General features: G+C 35.2%; 2 protein-coding genes across 4 annotated transcripts; one reads left to right on the top strand and one right to left on the bottom strand.

The window, feature by feature from the left end:
- The first annotated feature begins 2,355 nt into the window (after positions 1–2,355).
- LOC120175036 (plant UBX domain-containing protein 9-like) lies at positions 2,356–6,201 on the top strand. 3 transcript variants are annotated; one of them, XM_039181743.1, is made up of 10 exons: positions 2,356–2,510; positions 2,825–2,886; positions 2,987–3,452; positions 3,534–3,617; positions 3,712–3,819; positions 4,514–4,714; positions 4,798–4,917; positions 5,439–5,582; positions 5,661–5,717; positions 6,010–6,201. In XM_039181743.1, the coding sequence occupies exons 1-10, from the start codon at positions 2,427–2,429 to the stop codon at positions 6,115–6,117; spliced, it is 1,434 nt and encodes a 477-aa protein (XP_039037674.1). In that variant the 5' UTR covers positions 2,356–2,426; the 3' UTR covers positions 6,118–6,201. The 3 variants fall into 3 exon arrangements, with proteins under 3 accessions (XP_039037674.1, XP_039037689.1, XP_039037683.1); XM_039181758.1 differs by having other exon boundaries at positions 2,357–2,510; positions 5,439–5,566; positions 6,010–6,132; XM_039181752.1 differs by having other exon boundaries at positions 2,358–2,510; positions 3,561–3,617.
- Positions 6,202–6,326: 125 nt separating this feature from the next.
- Positions 6,327–11,308, bottom strand: LOC120175026 (probable methyltransferase PMT15). The gene is made up of 6 exons (XM_039181732.1): positions 10,622–11,308; positions 8,672–8,882; positions 8,124–8,421; positions 7,065–7,460; positions 6,903–6,980; positions 6,327–6,701 (listed from the first exon to the last, which is right to left on the bottom strand). The coding sequence occupies exons 1-6, from the start codon at positions 11,288–11,290 to the stop codon at positions 6,476–6,478; spliced, it is 1,878 nt and encodes a 625-aa protein (XP_039037663.1). The 5' UTR covers positions 11,291–11,308; the 3' UTR covers positions 6,327–6,475.
- Between the last annotated feature and the right edge of the window lie 839 nt (positions 11,309–12,147).

The following is a 12,147-nucleotide window of genomic DNA, read 5'->3' as shown; positions in this document are numbered from 1 at the left end:
TCCCAATAAGCCACGGTAATAGTCCAACTCTCGACAGTCCTCTATAATCGTTAATGGCTTTCCATATTGGCGATGTCACTTCTCCAACAGCCTCTATTTGTTTATTATAGACCCAATTCAGTGAGAATTTCCCGTTCTCCTCCAATCTCCAACTCGGTGTCTCGGCTCCACTATTAACGAACGGTGGTCTCACGGCCACAAGGCTTAGCAAGGTTGTTTGGGGAAGGGAATTCCATAGTAATTCCCATCGCCAATCCTCGTTCAGTCCAATCATATCACGTATTGAAATATACAGTTGTTGGTTATTTCCTTGCTAATTATGACGTCCCTCAAAGGTTCAAAGTCTCCAAACCAGATATCCTTCCAAAAATCAATAGTTTTTCCATCGCCTAGGTTCCAACGAACGCCTTCCCGAACCTAACGTCGTAGAGTACTAATGCTTTTCCACAATCGTGAGCTCCCTTGTCTTGCGATGCTTTCCGGTAATAGTTCTCGGACTTTGTACTTTGATCGTAATACTCTGACTCACAGTTGGCTTGAGTTAGAGATTAGACGAAATCCCATTCTATTCAGGAATTCTTCATTCCGAAAATGCAACTGTCGTAAGCCTAGTCCTCCCATTTCGTTTGGTTTACAAACCTCATCCCATCGGAAAAGGTTTAGTCCACGTCAATCGTCTGTGTGCCCCCAAATAAAATCCCAAACGAGCTTATCCAATTCATTGCAGATTCCTTTAGGGAGTAGACATGTGCATCACATAAGTTGGGAGTGCAGCTAACACCGACTTCGCCAAAACAACTCGTTCGGCTAGTGTTAAAGTCTTTGCTTTCCACGCGAAAAGTCTGTCTCAAACTAGATTAACCAGATAAGCATATGTTCCTGCGTCACGTCTATGAAAGAGTGGTAATCCAAGGCATTTTTCGAGATCATTAACTCGGGAGAACTGAAATTCATCAGTAATATCTGTACAAATAGTTTTGTCAATTTTCTGTAAAAGGCAAATATTAGTTTTGATGAGACTCGCTTTTTTACCAGAGCTATCACATAAATTCTGAAGAACCCTCTTAATTACATCAAATTGCGATAGAGATGCTTCGACAAAGAGAATCAAATCATCCGCGAAGAAGTGAGATAATGCTGGGCCATCTTTTGATAATTTAATCGGTTTTCATTCCTCATTTTCTACCTCCACCTATATGGCTTGTGTCAGTCGACTCGTGCAAAAGACAAGGATAGGGTGAAAGCGGATCTTCCTGCCGAATTCCCCTCGAAAGGGTGAAAGCTTCTGTAGGATGCCCGTTCCATATCACTTGAGTTGACACATTCGTCACATAAATTTCATAAATGTATTGGACTACCAACATCTTGTAAAATGTTATCAATAAAAGATCATTCTAGTCTATTGTATGTTTTTTTTCCAAATTTATCTTAATTTTTATTTACCCCACTTCACATTTTTTTGTCGTATTGATTGCACAACCTTTTGAGTAGTAACAATATTATCAGATATATTTCGTTTCCAGATAAAACTGATTTGACTTTTTAAAATTTTTAATTGGTTTACAATGACTTTCGTTACTGTTTTGTAAATTACCATACACAGATTAATTAGTCGAAACTGAAGAAAACGTCTTGGTGCCTCCACTTTTGGATTTAGTACGACCAGTAATGTTTTATTAAAATCTGCCCGAATAGCTTCATTTTCAAAGCAAATTCACACCAACTGGCATATTCCCGGTCCGACCACCTCTCAATTCTGTTGAAAGAAACCAGTTTTTAATTTTAAATTATACTACCATTTTTCATACTGATCCTCAAATCATTATTGGTTTCTTACAGCACTGTTACAAATTCTAAATAACAGCTTATTACCTTTACCTATTTACACGTTTCAGTTATAGTTATCTTTTTAAGCCACGCGGGATCGTCAAAAAGAGCTGAATAAAGGCGCGAATGTATGCCCCACCCACCGAAAACCACTCTTTCTTTATTACTTTTATTTTTGGATAAATTAGACCTTTAGTATCTAAACTACTATTTTAGTCCGTTATAGTATCAAAACTTTCAATTTTCTTAAAATAATATCTAACATTTAATTTTTTTTTCATCTTAGTATCCGTTAAAAACTTAACACGTTTAATACTTAAACTAGTAGTTTTAGTCACTAAACTTTTATTTTTTCTAAAACTTAACGTTAAGTTTTAAATGAGGTACTAAAATGAAATAAAAACTAAATATTAGGTATGATTTTAAAAATTTAAAAGTTTAGATATAAAATTAGACTAAAACTGATAGTTTAAATATTAATATTGCATTTTCCCTTTAATTTTTTCCTTTCTTTCTCTTCCTTTTTTCCATTTCTTTCTTCTCTACTGTACTCTGCTGTGCAGTTCAGTTTGAAAAAGGAAAACTGAAAATAGACGGCAATGTCGACGCCAACTCGGGATGCAGTCGAGAGTTTCAAGAGAATAACCGGGGAGTCTGACTCAGTTGCACTACGGAAACTGGAGGTTCATTCCGTTCTTCACCTTTTCCTTTTATTTCTTAATTTCCAGATCTAGAATTACCGTTCTCTAGGGTTTTGTTATACATTTTTTCTAGGCTTTCCTGATAACCAACTAGGTTCTTTGTGGAATATAATGTTTTCTTTTTCTTGACTTTCGTAGCTTAGAATAATTTTTGCTTTCTTGTGTTGTAATAGATACTTTTTCATAATTATTCTGATCTTTTATACTTATAGTTCTACATTGATTTGCCATTGGAGCGTGATGTTCTTATCTTACGTTAATTTTGTACTCATTTAAATGCTTTGATTGGTAAATAGGAGTATGGAGGCAATCTAAATGCGGCTGTCAGTGCACATTTCCTTGAATTGGAAAGAAGCGTGTATGCTTCTATCCCTTCCTATTGTTTTCATTTGTAACTTATTTATTAAGGATTTAACTTCCATTTCTTTGTTGTGTCTGGTCTTTCTTTCCATGTTCAGTACGAATCTGATAACCACTGATTCTTCTCGGCTTGATTCTGTTGACGTGAACAATCAGAGTGGATTTGGAACACGTGGAATTGTTCCACTCATCTCAGCTGTTAGAAGATTTAGGCCTTCATTATTGTTTGACCCCAACTATAGGAGGAATTTGCTAAACCAGATCGGTGCTCCTAATTTAAGTAACCAAGCAACATCTCCTCATATGGGAGAGGTTACTGGGGTCCCTGTTGGGTGGAACGGTAGAAATGAGCATCCTCTGTATTCTGGAGTGAGACCTTCCATCACGGATTCACCAGGAACACCATCATATTATGGAGGGGGGATTTACAACAATGTCTCAAGAGATGATCATGGTCAACAACAGATCGACTGTGTAGAATCTGAAATGATGCAAGCTGCAATTGAGGCTTCTAAGCAGGAGTTTGAACAAACATATATTAATCAGCGGCGTGGTTCTCCCAATGTATAAACTCATATGGTGAACAACGTGGTTCTTCCTAGGTTTTTATTTTTCTTTTCTTAGTTTCTTAATTTTTTGATGCAGGGTTCATCTAGCGTTGGGCTCCAACAGAGGCAACTTGAGCAAGAAGATGATGAGCTTGCTCGTGCAATTTCATTGTCTTTGAAGGTTTTCACTTATTTTTTCTTGTTTTCATGATTTGATTTCATTCTATCTTTTTGCACTTTTGGTCCTGGTTTCTCTCTAACAATATTAAGTTCAGACAGCAGATGAAGAGAATGCAATACGTATGTTGAAGGATAATTATGAACAAATGGGAACATATGATTCAAATGATAGAACTAAGGCAACAACTAGTAACAGCTCTAAGGTGTGTTTTCTTCTTCTGCTTTAGTTTGTTATAGAAAAAATTACTGCAGACAGGGGCCTTCTCATAAATGCATTGATCTGCATTAGAAATTATTTATTTGAACTGATATGAACATTTAATGGAAATTTTCTCAAACATTTGGGTTTTGTGTTATCTAATTTGGGAACTAATCTTTAGATTTATTATTTTGTGTAGTGTCTTAGAAACAAATCCATTGCTCTATTGATAAAATGTTCGTTTTCTTTTTCCACCAGTACAAGGTGTTCAGAGAACTATAAATGTAAAGCTTAATCTTCAGTTTAGTTATATAGCTCCATATATTAGAGTTTATCTTTCTTTTAGCTGGTTAGATCTAAACTCTAAAGTGAATATCCCGACTCTCTAGAACAATAAAATAAGAAAAGTTTCAAATTCTTTAGGTAAAAGTGTAACATGCTTCTTGGTTCTCATAGAAGCATCTTTTCATTGTTAATAAGAAGTGCGCTGAATTCAAGGCAGGAAACTCATCACTTAGACAACCACCAGTGACTCATGAATCCATCCATGATATTTATAATCAACTTCGAAGTAGGGATTCCTTGAACTCTAATGTGGTATTATTAATCTTCTAATATAACAAAAATTCCTTCTTCTCAAGCTAAGGACCATGATAATGTTTTACTAATCATATTGACTTCATAATTTCTGTGAAAAGTGGGTTGGTATTTCAGAGAAAGAGATTGATGAAGCAATTATGCTGGAGACCCAACTTTTTAGCCAGATTGCTGAAGGTAGTTTGCGTCTCCCTTCTCATGAGCAAGGTGGTCCAGGTAGAAGCATTAATGATGGTCTACAGGCTGTATCTCAGCCACAGTCATCCTCTTTAGTGGACCAACGTTTACTGCGGCAACAGCAGGTTAAAATGACTCCTAGAATGACACATAAAACCTGTCTGATGATTGTATTTCTTCTGACTAATTGGACAAATTTCTCTTGTAGGATGAGGAATATCTGATTTCTCTATTAGCTGATAAAGAAAAGGAGATGAATGCTCTTAAGAAAGCTGAAAGTCATAGTTTGAAAGAAGAAGAATCTTTCAGAAGGAAGCTTGAAGGAGAGGTGATTTATTTTTCACCTTTGTAGGGTAAAAGATGCATTTAATACTCTTAGTTTGTTACATTTGTTGTTATAGGCTATTTGTTAAATGATTAGGACACTTGTGACGATGATGTAAGAGGAAATATTTTCCAACCACCAGAAAAACTATCCAAAGATTCATTTAATTATCCCAGATTATGGATATATTGTATTCTTCTGCTGATTTGCTGACAGTGGGATTGTTCAAGAAGCCAAATTGATTTTGGATCAAGTTAAGTTTAAAGGTTGTAGAGCAGTTTTCCGGTTTTCCCTTTATTTCATCAATTTGTCTGATTTACCTAACAACTATGCATGCATCTTATGCCATGATGAATTACTGCTATGTCTATCTTAAAGAAATCTAATAGGCTTGATATTCGAATAAAGAGTATTAAATGGCCATTTCAAACTTGGATATTCAACTTTCTGTCTAAATTTAAAAGGATCATCCTGGTTCGATGTACGTAGTTAGGCTAATCACTTGTATATTTCACCAAGAGCAGGAAGTTAACAAGGTAATGGCAACAAAAATGACTTCACTTCCACCAGAGCCAGCAAGGGATGATGAGAATGCAGTAACTATCCTTGTTAGGATGCCAGATGGTACCCGCCATGGACGTCGCTTTTGCAGGTCAGACAAACTCCAGGTAAAAATTTTCTGAAGTTCTAAAAGGACTATAGATTCATTTATTTGCTATTCTGATTCTTGTTTCATTCCATTGTAGCTTCTTTTCGACTTCATAGATGTCAGTAAAGTGGCTAAGCCGGGCACTTACAAAGTGGTGAGTGCTACCTTACCTTCTTCTGTTTTATCTTAATCTCTTTACCTGGTGATTTAAGAGAAGTCATCATCATATTCTTCATCAAGGAGCTTTCATTTTTCCAATTCTTCTGTCAATCGTTTTATAAATTTATGATCAAATGCATCAAAACCTTTTCAAAGCTGGGCAGCTAACTTGAAGTTACTTTAGAATTAATTGCAACCTTATTTCAAATTGAAAGTATACTAACAGCTCAGCTTGAATTGGATTAATAATGTATACTCATTTGTTGCTCACTTCCATTGATTAACAGGTAAGGCCCTATCCTCGCCGTGCTTTTGGTGCTGCCGACTGTTCTTTAAGTTTGAATCAACTCGGTCTGACGGGCAAACAGGAAGCATTGTTTCTGGAGTTCATATAGGATCGACTTCTTTGACTATGGTTCATGGGCTTGTAGCTTTTGGCCAGTACCATGTATAAATTTATCCTGCTGACTTCATTTTTCCTTTTTCTAGGTTTGAGTTCTTAGATTAATGTTAAGACCTTAGTCTTTGGATGAGCTTAAGAAGAGACCATAAAAATAAACAAAAGTCAAGAAACATTATTCAGGTAGCGTGACAAATTTCTATTCAACCATTGCATTACTGGGAAGAAAAAAAGGATTAAGGTGTACACTAAAAAAATGAAAATTAAACAATTAAAAAACATAGAAGAAAGAAATAAGAAACCAGAGCAAATTGACCTTTTTCTATAAGAGCCGTCATAATTCCTTATTGGTCTTATTTAGGTGTCAATGGTGATGCAGTCCAATATTGCTTAACTGCAAAAAGGATCTTCTCTCTTTCATGTGGTCCTTTTTCATGGTCTACAATTCTCCCCTCCCATTGCATAGCATCTATTATTTTCTTGATTTTCAACAGCACATCGACATCGTCTCTAATGATTACACTGCTTTCTGGTCGTAAAATTCTATCCATTTCCAGAAGGATATCCTCCGTTTCACATCTGCATTGTCAAACAATTATTCCTCGTAATACATGTATATGATCATTCATTAATTAGGGATCAAATTCTTATATATTTTAGATATTTTTTTGTATTTTCAATTGATTATATATTTTTGTCCCTTAAAACTTAAAATTTTATAAGTCCGGCTTCTTTGACAAAATTCTACGTCCGTCCTTGTGTTTAACGTCTTTTCTTTACCTGTCTTTGTAGAGGCTGAAAATGGAATCAGCGTGGATGAAGTCGTATGTCCTAGGATAAGTAGACATTGCCTCACACCTAGTTAGACCAAAAAAAAACCATCATTAAACAAATTACCCACCACCAAAATGATACTAAAGGAACAAGGAAAATAGAATGTACCAATTCTGATATGTTCCAATTAATCCTCGTTCATAGATAACCCCGAGGGTGTTGATCTGATCGGCCTCGACGGGGACAGTGTTCATGACCCAGAGAGGATCATCGATGAGAGCGGTCGCGAAGCCTCCCAAATATGCATTCATGTCTAACAAGTTGCGGTACCTCCCTGTCTCGGCTAGCTGATAGTCTATTTTCTTATAGTACTCTACTCTCTTCTTCCACAGCTCTGTATTTTCTGCAAACGTGTTTTCTGTAATTCCTGTTAAACTTCCACTGCTGATTCTTGAAGGAATTGCATTCAGTCTCTGGGGCCATTTTGGTAATTGCCCACCTGCAATTTCTTTTATATCGGATACTTCTGGCAATGGGGTTAAACATTTCTCCAATTTTGTGTACCTGCTCCACAGATTGAAAATCTTACTGGTCAAAAGCTTTTTGTGGAGAGTAGCAAGTAATTGAAAAAGACTGATAAACACATTTTAAGATTGAACGAATAATAGATCTAGTTCGAATTATAATAAGGGATTTAAATTGTGGTAGCAGGTTGTATACTCGGTTGTGTTGTTTATATCACAATTATGAACATATCAGATGTTATTACGGTCATTGCAGGTATTGCAATCGTACAATAATAATTTTAGACGGCATTATTACTATCATATAACAGTTATTTCGATAATGGACCTCCGTCTAAATCTTTATCATAACCTTTTATTTTTCTTATTCCTAGCCATGCCATTTTTTTTAAATGTATGTATAAGAAAAAAATTGATGCTTTATGCAAATAGATAGGCAGGGAAAGTAGGTGGATGGTTTAACAAGGAAAAAGTTGTGTTTGAAAGATACTTAAACTAAATGACAAGTGATAGGTCCCTGGACAATGCCTTTACCCTATCTATCAATCGTTTTTGGTGTAACAGCCAATGTGTTTTCTAGCAAAGGGAAGAATTTGCTTTTCAGATGTCGAAAATAATTCTTTCCTCCACTCACAAGTCAAATCTTCCTTGAATTCACCTAACACGTGCAAATTGAAAGGGAAAAAAAGAGAATAATACTGACCATGCCACGTCAGATTCTTGAGACTGGCAAAATTTTGGCTGCTTGAAAACCTTCCTGTTAGCTTTGCAATGGATATGATTGGTGGGTTTTTGCCAAATGGCAAGATCACCTTTTTGTACAATCTTTTTCCAGCAAATGGTTCTAGCCACGGCCTCAATTTGAGATTGTTCTTGTTTCAGATCATCAGCCGTTCGATTCCAACCTCTCCAATGGTTTTGCCAGTTGATCGGTGGACCTGACAGGATCCAGTACCCACCGGGACGTAGGATCCTATCGACCTCGATCAAGTAAATCCCATCTGCCATAAAAATGGTGATCAACAAGCAGTTTTATCGAAATGAAAGGCGACAAGTAGAAACCAACAATAAGTTGTTCCAGTGGGATGAGACATTAGATTCATTAAGTAAATCCTGACGTTGCAAATAATGTAAATTAGGTGTAGAGAGTCGCCCTTGTATATGTAGTACTCGATTTGGATTAGTCAATCAATAATCGGATATGATTAATTGAAAAGAAGAAGAAAAAAAAGGAGACAAGTAGAGCATTACCATAGGTTCCCCAAGGGATGAGACAACGAGAGCAATGGGCCATGTCGAATGCTCTTGAAGGGTAGGGGAGTCTAATGGAAGCAAGGACTCCGATCAATGCAGGGACGCCCCGTTCAAGAGCGAATTGCACTTGAGATACATGAGTGTCCCTTGGTGCAAACGACACTGGTATTATGTTCCTTGATAATAGGTATGCTCCCCAACTTGCTACCTGACCAATCAAACCAACAAAAATTTATTTGTACCAAAAAAAAACAACAACAACAACAAATATTTATTAAACCTTTAAGTCTGAGGTGTTAACTAGAGATGTCAACAGGTCAAGTTAGATTGTGTTTTTGGCCAATTTGACTCAACCAGATAAGCATACAACGTCCACTCAACTTGATCTGACTTAAGGAGCATATTTTTTCATTCGAAACCGATTCAATTCTATTTTTTGGGATACAAATTCATTTCCAGTTTGATTTTTTGGGATAAAAACTCATTTTCGATCTTACTTCAAATATATATAAAATTATTTTTATTCAATAAAAATAAAAATTTAATTAAAAAATTTAAGGGATATTATAAAAATTATACCTAAATTTATAGAATAAATTACCTTTGGTCTAAACTCGAATTCAATTCGTCCTAGCCTTCTATAATATTTGACTTGATATGAATCTATATTTTATATTTTATAAAAAAAAAGTATCCTACGTAATCGGATCAAGTGAGTATCTATCAATTTTGGGTTAAATTATCATTATAATATCAATTTCTAAAACAAATGATTTGTTATTGGTGAACCACTTTACGTGAAAATGAAGACTTGTACCATAAATTTGCCTAACAATACATAAACAGTTGGCGAAGACTTCGTAGTGCATTTCACCTAAATATTTGCTAAACATAACATGAGCATATGGAATCTCCATAATGCTCGAAAATACCAAAAGAAAGGAAGGTTAATGAAAGGCGCAACGGTGATTGTTAAAGAAAAAAACTTAACATTTTCGATTAAGCGTAACCTAAAATGTTAATTTTTCTTAATTTTTTCAGTTATAACTATTCTTCATAATATTTTCGGTTGTCAATCGAAAATGTTTCATTTTTCATAACATTTTAAGTTACGCTCAATCAAAAATATTAAATTATTTTTAACATTTTCGATTGCACCTTTCTTAACCTTAAAATAAGCCCGCTGTACGACAAAAGTACCCATAATCCTCACCATGTTCTTCTTACTTGCACTATTTATGTTAAAAAAATTATATAAACGAATAGTATCCAATTAATATACTTGCTGAAAATGACTGACCAAATAGTAATTCAACCCTAATAAAAAATGCTATCAAGAACGCATCAAATTAAAAGGAATTTTTTTTATTTTTAGGGTAAATTACATGTTTAGTACCTCATTTATTACTTTTGTTGTATTTTTGTCATTCAATTATTATTTTTTTAAAATCATACTTAATGTCACATTTTTGTTTCATTTGGTCACCTGCCAATCGTAGTTAAAAAATTAATAGAAGTGCTGGTGTGTTATTTAAAAAAAATCAATGATGATGTGCCATTATCTTATTGTGACACATTGACATCTCCGTTAATTTTTTAACGATTGGTGACCAAAATGAAATCAAAACGTAACGTTAAATATGAATAAAAAAATAGTTAGTGACTAAAATGGAACAAAAGTGATAGTTAAGATACTAAGTTTGAGTTTACCCTTATTTCTATATACTTTAAGTAAAACAAAAGGAAACAATCAAACGAATAATTTGCAGCCTACCAATTAATTTTCTTTCTTTTTTTCCCATCATTTCCTCTAATTTTCCATCTCTGCAAACAGGTCAAAATCAAGAAAAAAGAAGAAGAATTTTGATTGTTTCATGTTTGATTCATGAAAAATCATTCACCATGAACTTAAAAGAAAAAAGGGGATCTTGATCGGAACGTACGTACCCCGCAACCGGTATCAATGGCGGTTCTTATCGAGCCATCTTTGAGATTGATCAGCTTGTCGATATCATTGATATAAGCATCGGCCCCACGTGGGAACATGGTGCCGCCGCCGGGGAATCTGAACCGCTCCCCCTCGACCTTAATCCAATTCTGGTTCTTTTTCTCCACGGCCAACTCTTTGTGCGGCGCGTTAGCGAACCATGCAAACTCTCTACTCTTAGGCCACCTGAAAGGAATCTTGTAACCATACGGGGCCGGTATCCGACACTTTAACAGCTCGTTCTTTTCGGGACAGTGCCGCTGTCTGTATATTAGCATGTCCCTGTCAAATTTCAGCGATCTTCCGGCGTCCTCGCATGGGGTGTATTCGGAGAGGGAAGGATCACAAGGAGGGAAATGAGGGAGAGCCGCGGTGGTGGGCGACGGATCCGGAGGGAGGTGGTGGGGCATGAAGTCGAGTTGGGTGGTGTTGAGGGAATAGCTGCAAGGGGCTGGGGTGAGGACGCCGGCGACGGCGATGGCGGCAGTGGAGGAGGTGGGGATGGGGGATACAGAGTGTTGCCAGATTCCGATGAAGTAAAAAGTGGCGCAGAGGATGGCGAGGAGAGAGAGAGAGTAAAGGTTGGAGTTTTTGGTGGTAATGTGGGAGAGAAATCTTGTTGCTGCCATTGACGACCAAAAATTAAGCTTCCAATAATAATAACAAAACAAGAACGTCGGAGAAGCCTATATATAAACCCGCCTCCTGTCTTCTATTTTATTTTATCATTTTAAGTAATTAAATTAAATTATTTAACAGATTAAAATAATAAAAAAATTAGTACGACTCTAAGCGACCTCAGTGGTTTAAGGGACTTGTTATTATATTATCATTAGAGGTCTCAAGTTTGAGCACCGGTGAAGATACAAGCCTTTATAATCAACTGGTTAAGAATTTTTGATCAGATACTACTTTATATTCACCCTAATTTATCTAAATAAATAAATAAAATAATTTATATTAGTAATTAAATTAAGATTGTGTGTTATTCTTAAGGTAAGTTTATGATGGATGGTAGGATTTGGATGCATTGCTTACCTTTGTTATTTCTATACTATTATCAAATACTACATGTTTAATTATAATTTTTAGGGCAAATTATTGACTATACATTTAGTATCTGAATTATTATTTTTATTTTATTTTGATCATCAAACTATCTTTTTTTTCAAAATTATATCTAACATCAAATTTTTGTTTCATTTTGGTCATTTCAGTTAAAAAATTAATGGTGATACTCATATATCATCAATTCATCATAATATAATATCAAATCATAGTTAAAAAAATAAAAAAGTATCACGTCAATAGTTCTGTTATTTTTTAATGATGAGTGACAAAAATGAAACTAAGACGTAGCATTAGATATGATTTAAAAAAATATGGGTGACTAGAACATAACAACAATGATCATTAGAGTACTAAAAGCGTAGTTTACCCTAAGTTTTAATTAATATTTATATCTTTACTAAAAACAACACTTTTG

The sequence above is a fragment of the Hibiscus syriacus genome, unplaced genomic scaffold (genome assembly GCF_006381635.1).
Source record: "Hibiscus syriacus cultivar Baekdansim isolate YM2019G1 unplaced genomic scaffold, ASM638163v2 tig00003126_pilon, whole genome shotgun sequence".
Taxonomy (NCBI): Eukaryota; Viridiplantae; Streptophyta; class Magnoliopsida; order Malvales; family Malvaceae; genus Hibiscus; species Hibiscus syriacus.
Note: the sequence above shows the minus strand (reverse complement) of the source record. Positions and strands in the feature narration are given on the sequence as shown.

Bases quoted from the DNA above. Each gene is read 5' to 3' on its own strand.
- LOC120175036 (XM_039181743.1), top strand. From the start codon at position 2,427: ATGTCGACGCCAACTCGGGATGCAGTCGAGAGTTTCAAGAGAATAACC. The intron at 2,511-2,824 runs GTTCATTCCGTT...ATTGGTAAATAG, and splicing joins TTGCACTACGGAAACTGGAG to GAGTATGGAGGCAATCTAAA. The intron at 2,887-2,986 runs GTATGCTTCTAT...TTCCATGTTCAG, and splicing joins CTTGAATTGGAAAGAAGCGT to TACGAATCTGATAACCACTG.
- LOC120175026 (XM_039181732.1), bottom strand. From the start codon at position 11,290: ATGGCAGCAACAAGATTTCTCTCCCACATTACCACCAAAAACTCCAAC. The intron at 7,461-8,123 runs GTCAGTATTATT...TCTGTGGAGCAG, and splicing joins CAAGAATCTGACGTGGCATG to GTACACAAAATTGGAGAAAT. The intron at 6,702-6,902 runs GTAAAGAAAAGA...TTGACAATGCAG, and splicing joins TTCAGCCTCTACAAAGACAG to ATGTGAAACGGAGGATATCC.